The sequence below is a fragment of the Elephantulus edwardii genome, unplaced genomic scaffold (assembly GCF_000299155.1).
Source record: "Elephantulus edwardii isolate Elephantulus edwardi_28Jun2011 unplaced genomic scaffold, EleEdw1.0 scaffold00274, whole genome shotgun sequence".
NCBI lineage: Eukaryota > Metazoa > Chordata > Mammalia > Macroscelidea > Macroscelididae > Elephantulus > Elephantulus edwardii.
This window is the reverse complement of record NW_006400024.1, coordinates 2,652,029-2,660,425: the sequence shown is the minus strand read 5'-3', so window position 1 is coordinate 2,660,425 and position 8,397 is coordinate 2,652,029. Positions and strand designations below refer to the sequence as shown.

The 8,397-nt window shown below is 52.2% G+C and overlaps 1 protein-coding gene across 1 annotated transcript in view; it reads left to right on the top strand.

The window, feature by feature from the left end:
* Positions 1 to 8,149: 8,149 nt before the first annotated feature.
* CEP72 (centrosomal protein 72kDa) overlaps positions 8,150 to 8,397 on the top strand; it is an 82,769-nt gene continuing 82,521 nt past the window's right edge. The window contains exon 1 of the mRNA XM_006900172.1: positions 8,150 to 8,231. Within this exon, the coding sequence (XP_006900234.1) occupies positions 8,150 to 8,231 (82 nt within the window). The remainder of the gene's footprint in view (positions 8,232 to 8,397) is intronic.

Sequence of the window (8,397 nt, the reverse complement as noted above, 5' to 3'; positions counted from 1 at the left end):
CCAGTTTGCAAGCTGGCATTTTTCTTGCTTACCTTTTTCTGTCCTGTTATTATTCAAGTGTCTCAGAAGCTCTGGTAGTGTAGTTTCATGGGGAGTGGTAGTTTGAATCCACCCAGGTCTGAGGTAGAAAGAGGAGCGATCTCTTCCCTGGCCACTGACAGCCCCAAAACCCACTGGAGGGGTATGACTCAATTGCAATGAGGTGAGATCATATTCTATCTGAAACAGAGTCAGATGGTACAGTAATAGCAGTAGCGGCATCAGGACCTGTCCTCGAAGGATCCTGTGACTCAAGTCGGCCCAAGGCTGATCCCTGGGTCGCGCGCGAGAGATTGCCTATCCCCAGCACAGCAGCTAAGGACAGCTCAGCCCAACATTATCACAAGCAGCCCATTCCAGCTCTCCAAGATCTAGGAAGCACTCACTAGTCTGCCAGGAAATTTGGAGGACCACTGCTTGGCTGACTGACTGGAAAAGATCCATGTTTGTGTCTATTCCTAAGAAAGAAGATCCAACACAATGTGGAAATTATGGAACCATATCATTAATATTATGTGCAAGCAAAATATTGCTAAAGATCATCCAAAGACATCTGGAACAATTGATGGAGAACTGCTAAAAGGTCATGCTGGGTTTAGAAGATGTCCTGGCACTAGAGATATCAAAGCTAATGTCAAGTGGATCCTGGCTGAAAACAAAGAATATCGTACAGATGTCTGTGCTTTATTGACTATTCAAAGCTGTTTGACTGCATGGATTATAACAAACTATAGGGTCGCGATGAGTCGCAAGTGACTCGACGGCACATAACAACAACAACAACATGGCTAACATTGAGAAGAATGAGAATCTCAGAATACTTAATTCTGCTCATGCAAAATCTAGGCGTAGACCAAGAGGCTGATGTGCAAATAGAGTAAAGGAACACTGCATACTTAAAGTGTGCATCAGGGCTGTATCTTTTCTCTATACCTATTCAATCTGTATATTGAGAAAATAATTCCGGAAGCTGGACTCTATGAGGAACAATGTGGCATTAAGATCAGAGGAAGACTCAAAAAAGGATATTAAATGCTTGCTGCATAAGGTCAAAGACTACAGCCTTTAATATGGCTTGCCTCTGAACACGAAGAAAACAAAAATCCTCACCATTGGACCAATGAACAACATCATGATGGAGAAAAGATGGCTACAACTTATCTCACTGAGCAAGTCTGCTATCAGGGATCTCTCCAAATTACTGAGGAATAATGATGTCAGTCTGATATCTAAGTGTGCACTTGATTCAGATTTTTTTGAATCATTTGCTATACATTTGAAAACTGGATAATGACTATGGATGACAGAAGAACTGATGCCTTGAATTGGGCTGGGGAGGAGTGCTGAGTCCGTCCCATGGACTACCAAAAAACAAACAGGTACGTCCTGGGAAAACTGCAGCCATAGTTCTCCTTGGGGTCAAGGGTATTGAAGCTTCACCTCACATATTTTGGGTATACTGCTAGGAGAGACTATTCCTTGGAAGGGGATGTCATACTTGGAGAGGTAGAGGGTCAGCAAAAGAGGGAAATATCCTTAAGGAGATGGATTGGCACAGTGACTTTTGCAGTGGGCTTGAGTGTGTCAGAGACGGTGAGGGCAGCACAGGGTAGGACAGGGTTCAGATGTTGTTCATAGGGTCACTATGAGTCATGCTCGATTGAATGGCAGCTATGTCATCAATAACAACATGTCTAGGCTAGGGAGCTATGGGGGCCTTAAAGGTAGGGAGATAGTTGCACTGCCAACCCAAAGACATACTTTTCAATCTGTATATGAAACAGATCATTCGGGAGTCTGGACTTTGTGAGGAGGAATGTGGTATCAGGAATGGAGAAAGATTCATCAACAACCTGTGTTACACAGATGACAGAACTGCTTGCCAAAACTGAGGAGGGTCTGAAGCATTTGCTTCAGAAGGTCAAGGACTGCAGTCTCCAGTATGGACTGAAGCTCAACATTAAGGCAAAGATTCACATCACCGGGCCAATTGATAGATGGAGAAGGCATTGAGATTGTTAACAATTTCAGCTTGCTTGGTTCCACAATTAACAACTCAGTGGTACTCATAGTGACCCTACGTACAACAGCTTTAAAGCCCACCCTGTCCTGAGCCAGTCTCACTGACTTTGACACACCTACCCCCATTGACCTAGTTACTGTATCAATATATCTCATCCAAGGTCTTCCTCTCCTGGGCTGTCCCTTCACCCTTCCGGAACATGACGTCCTTTTTCAAGGAACAGTTTTGGCCACATGCCCAAAGTATGTGAGATGGAGCTTCAGAAAAACTTCAGCCTCTAAGGAGAAACTTGATTTCACTCTCTCCAAGACATACCTATTTGTTTTCTTGGCAGTCTATAGTATTTTCAAGACTCTTCTCCAGTACCACAACATAAAGTTATCAATTCTTCTGTCATCCTTAGTCATTGTCCAGCTCTCTGATGCATAGCAAGTAATAGCAAAGACCATTGATGGCCTGGATCAGACTTGGCTCACCTTAGTCTCTAGACTGACATCTTTGTTTCTCAGCACTCTGGAAGGGTCCCTGACAGCAGATTTACATAATGCAATTAATCTTTTGATTTACTGACTGCTGGTGCCAAGAGTATTGATTGGGGAGCCAAGCAAGCTGTAACTGTTAACAACCTCAATCTCTTCTCCATTCATCATGGTGCTATATGCGGAACAAATTATTTGAGAAGCTGGGCACTATAAAGAGGAATGTGGCATTAGGATCATTAATAACCTGCATTACGCTGATGACACAACCTTGCTTGTTGAAAGTGAGGAGGACTTGAAGCACTTGTTGCAGATCAAGGAATGCAGCCTTCAGTATGGACTGCACCTCAACATCAAGAAAACAAATATTTTTATCACTGGACCTATAGGCAACATCATGATGGATGAAGAAGAGGTTGAAACTGTCAACAACTTTGTCTTGCTTAGATCCACAATTAACACCCTGGTACCAGCAGTCAGAAAATAAGGAGATGCACTGTACTGGGAACGTCTGCTGTTAGGGACCTTTCCAAATTATTGAGAGTAATGATATCAGTTTGAGAACTAAGGTATTTCTGTTTTAGGCCATGGTCTTTCTGATCACTTGCTATGCATCTGAGAGCTGGACAATGAGTAGGGATGACAGCAAAAGAACTGACACTTTTAAGCTGTGATGTTAGAGAAGAGCACTGAACATCTCATGGAAAGCCAGGAGCACAAACAGATATGTCTTGGAGAGGGTGCAGCTAGAGTGCTCTATGGAGGCAAAGATCATGAAGCTTCATCTCACATACTTTGGGCATGTTGCTAGGAGGGGCTATTCTGTGGAGAAGAACAGGATGCATGGAAGGGTGGAGGGCCAGTGAAGGAGGGGAAGACCCTCAACCAGGTGGACTGACATGGTGAGACCTGTTGTTCACAGGGTCATTGTGAGTCACTGTCAACTTGACGGCACCTAACAGCAGCAGCAGCAGCAAACAGAATTCCTGGAGGTCATTCTGGTGGATTCTGGCTGGAGTGTCCTCCAGCCAAGCGGCCAGCCTTGCACTTCACCACAGACACCCCACTGCTACTCACCAGTTTCTCACGGTCCAGTTTATATTTTCTCTCATCCTGGAAAAGCGTGGAAGCTCCACTGGAACCTGCCTCCCATGGGTGACCTTGCTGCTACACGAAGTCCTGGTGACATAGCTTTCAGCATCACGGCCACACCTATCCCACCATCACTGTGTGACAAACCAGCAAACTGGGTTACAAAGGACAAGTAAGAATGTTCTACACAAAGGAATCAATGGATCAACTTGGATCGAATGGACTAGTTCTCTGAAAGTCACAAATACCAAAACTGGAATGACAGGGGTCCACATGTTCATAGTAGTTGTTATGTGCCGTCGAGTCGCCTGTGACTCACAGTGACCCCTATGTACAGCTGCGTGTCCAGAGTTACAACCTGAAAAACTAAACCCCAGGCTTGAATTATTTTACTGGTAAATTTCAACAAATACTGTACAACCACTGTGCCCCACATGGCCAGTTTGACCCTGTGTGTGTAAATTCCTTATCTAAGGAGTCCATTGGGTCAGAATGGAAGGGACACAAGCTTAGGCATTTGGGAGATGTTGATGTTGACCAGAAGTGCTCAGTGTGGGGCCGGGGCAGCAACTCACCTGCAAACAGGTGTAGCTGTCACGTGACTTCAAAGGCCCAGGAAGAAAGAGGTTCCTGGCAAACAAGTGAGTCAGCGCCATTGTTCACTGTCTGAAAATCAATCGGGTCCAAAGTAGAAAGTTTTATTTAATGAGCATAAATGTGTGGATAATGGGCTTTTGAAAGAACGCTACTTCCTGCTCCTTGATACAGAAAAGAGACCTTGCAAAACGTCCCGCCTGGGACTGATCCCGGCGAGGAGTTGCACAGGGTCAAAAGAGTGTCAATGAGGACCTCCAGAAGTCCATCAGGAGCAGCCTGGCCCTTCCAGGAGGACAGGACACCCCAGGGGTACCCTCAAACCCAGCCGGGGCAGACCCTTCCCAGCGGATGGGACACACCAGGGGGTACCCTCAAATCCACCCAGGACAGACCTTTCTAGGAGGACAGGAGACTCCAGGGGATGACCTCAAACCCACCCAGGGAGACCCTTCCTGAAGGAACACCCCAGGGAGTGACCCCAAACCCAGCCAGGGAGACTTTTCCTGAAGGACGGGACAGCCCAGGTCCCCGTGGGAGTATCATCTCATGAGACCACACAAATGGGGCCAGAGTACATGGGTTGGCTGGGAGGTAAGCCCCATGGAGGTGTCCTCCGGGGTCTTGGCTGATGTTTCTGTCTTCCCTGGGGGATCCCTTAACTGGAGAGACTGGGGCCTGGAGCTAGAATGAGCATGGATACTGTGCCGCTTCAAAAGCTCCAAACGGGAAGGAGAGTCCTAGGGGACAGCGCCCGCGTGGGGACCATGCAGTCCCTGGCATGGAAGTGTTCCCGTTCCACAGATCTGGTGTATTGCCCAGCTCCTGTGAGGGGGCCAGCCACAGCCAGCCAGAGCTCAGGACTACAAGACCAGCACAGCTGACCAGGCTGGGACACTGGTGCCTGACCTCTGTGAGGGAGTGGCCACAGGCGGCCAGGGACGGGTATGATGAGGCCAGCACAGCTGACCGGGCTAGGGGTTAGAGTCAGGTTTGGAGTCCATGTTCTAAGAGTTCGTAGTCCGTATCTGAGTTGAGACCTGACCATGCAGCTGGATGTGGGCACTGAGCTGTCCGGACTGACAGTGCTTCCCAGACTAAAACCTCGATCGCCTTCAATACCAATAGGCAGTAAGTACATCCCTCCAATAAGTGTGGTCACATGGTCACATCTGAGTCTCCACATGGTGTGGACACCTGTAGGGACCCTCACTCTGGACCCAGAACAGAAGAGGGGGCCCCAGAGGGAGCCAGCCCTGCCTCCTCATTCTTCCAGAAAAATCCAGCCCCTATCTGATCTACCACTGCCTGTTCCTATCGGCCAGATGGACCACCCATGTAAGAGAGGGCCTGCGTTCTCCACACAGCGGCCAGCAAGGTGGCCAGGGCCACTGGGGGACTGAGAGTTAGAGAGGTGTCAGGGAGGTCAGTGAGGAGGTCAGGGGCAGGCAAAGTGGCCAGGAACAAGTGAGGGGCTGAGGGTCAGAGAAGTGTCTAGGGAAGTCAGGGGGTCAGTGAGGAGACCAGGGGTCAGTGAAGAAACCAGGGGGTCAGTGAGGGGGCCAGGGGGTCAGTGGGGAGGCTGGGGTCAATGAGGAGACTAGGGGCTGATGAGGTGGCCAGGGGCCAGTGAAGGACTGAGGGTCAGAGAGGTGTCTAGGGGGGTTAGGGAGGCAGTCAGGGGTCAGCGAGGAGGTAAGGCTGGGCTGTCAGTGCCCCCAGGATGCTGTTCTGTTAGCCTTTTAGAAGTGAGGGTGCCAACGTGTCACCACGGCTTCAGGCCTGCACGCCCTCTCCCCAGCACCCCTTACTCTCCTGATGGCCACTTTCAGTTGATGGGGCACAAGGGACATCGGCTGATGACCCAAGGTATGTGGGTAAGTGTGAGCCGTGAGAGATTGTTCTGGCCAAGAGGCCTGGCTACCCCACAAGCCCAGCTGCCCATTGAGCAGACCCTGGTCTCGAGGGCTGAGCTCGGAGTGAGGACCTTCCTGCAGGGTCCTTGGATGGAACAGCCATTCTTCAGAGGTCTGGGGCATGCAGGAACACTGGGCATGGCAAGAACAGCCCTGCGCCCTGCACAGAAGGACTGGTCCCACTCGGCCTGCCCGAGGGTCCTGGGACAGACAGACAAATCACGCCTATCTGTGGGCATGATGTGCCGTCACTGCCTTAGAACAGTCCTCGGGGTGCTGGGAGAGGGGAGAGGATGCACACGGCTGTGAGTGTCCACTGTGGACCCAAGGACATGCCACTAAGTAAGGTGTGGTCCAGGACAGGGAAGGCGGTGCCCGGAAGGTGGAGGTGACCCCAGAACTTCCCCTGCTGCTGAAAGGCCTGCAGAGGGGTTGTCAGGTGCCAGCATCTGGGAAACAATGCACAAAGCTCTTTTACAAGCAAACAAAGCCAAACAAAAGGTTACTGTACACTGAGGTTCAGGGAAAGTGGCTGGCTGTGGTCTTGGGTAATGCAGAGAGGTGGTCTTAGGGGCTCAGAGAGGGGGGCTCTGCAGAGGTGGGGGGTCTGCAGAGGTGGTGGGGGGCTGCTGAGGTGGTGGTCGTGGGGGCGCAGAGGCTGGGGAGGGTGCAGAGGTGTTGGTCTTAGGAGTGGAGGTGGGCTTGGTGATGACTTCCCAGTGACAGGCCTGGCTGAGACAGCACACAGCCTAAGCTCTCTTGCAGCTGGCTGGAGCTGTTAGGAAGCGAGCGTGTTTCTGGGAGCCTTCCTCTGAGACCCCTCAATAAAGCAAGGGCCACAGTGTAGCTAAGGCACACAGATTACCCCGCTTTCCAGGACAGATAAAAGTTGTGCTTAAATCTAAAGTAGTCTCTGTTCTGGACAGGTCTGCTCTCTTCTGAAGGGGTTTTGATCTATCTTTTGCTTTCTCTGTGGATGATGGCAGTCCACAGCTGGTCTAGTCTGCTCCGGAGTGATGGGTATCTCAAGGTTATATTTTGGCTTCAATTTGGGCTTGCACTGAGCAAGTCCAGCTGCTCCACAGCTGCGGGCTCGTAGACCAAGAAAGAGTTCAGGATCACCAGGTCCTGCAGGGACCCTAGGGCTGGGGGTTACCTGCAGGGGTCTCCACGTGGAGCAACTCGACAAGCAGGCCCGCGCAAAAGCACCCGCGCCCACCTGTCTGGTAAGAGGTGGGGCGGGAGGACCACGGAGGGAGCAGGTCAGCTTCCGGCGCCCCTTTCCCCACCCAGGATTTGGTTTCCCCTTTCGCTCCCTGCCAGGTGTGCTTCCTCCATTCAGACCCTTGGGACCCAGCTACTGCGCCTGGCCCCGCCCACCCGCGCCGGGCCAGCCCACCTGTGTTCCACCAGGGCTCCGGCCACTCGCCCAACAAGTCCTCCTACGGCTCCACCTCTGCCTGTAGCCACGCCCCCACCTTACTCTTGTCCCAGGCCTTGCCCTGTCACAATCCGCCCCGCCCACAGCCTGTAGCCACGCCCCCAACTGTGATTGTGTCTATACCATTCCCCGCCCACCCGACATAGCCCCTCCCTCATCCCCACCCCTTCACATGTAGCCACGCCCGCCGCCCAATCCCCCGCCCTCCGCCCAATCCCCTGCCCACCTGACATCGTCCCGCCCACAGCCCCTCCCGCGGCCCCTACTCTCTGCATGACGCCATGCTCTCCAGTCCAGCTCTTGTCCATGAGGTTCCTTCTCGAGACTCTGCCCACAGGTGCTCCTCCTCCCAGATTCGCTGCCCACGGCCCGTCGCCCAGTCCCTTTAGTTCATATTCCCCTGCTCTGTCCTCGAGCCCTGACCCCCATCTAAAGCTTTGCCCATTGGGCCCCGCCCACACGCCGCTGCAGACGACGTAGCCACGCCCACCATGGCCCCGCCCCCGGCCGGCGCTAGGAGGCCGACGCGCGCAGGCGCACTGGGGCAAACGTGCCTTTTGAAAAGATGGCGCCGGTAGGTCGGCTGCTGGTTCTGTGCGAGGAGAAGATCCGGGAAAGGAGCGGCCTGGCGGCTCACCGGGACCTGGGTACGGCCGGCAAACCGGCGGGTTCCGGGCTGAGGGCCGAGGACTCCGGGCCGAGGGACACGGGCTGAGGGACACGGGCTCCTGGCCGAGGGACATGGGCTGAGGGACAAAGGTTCCGGGCTGAGGGACACGGGCTCCTGGCCGAGGGACATGGGCTGAGGGACAA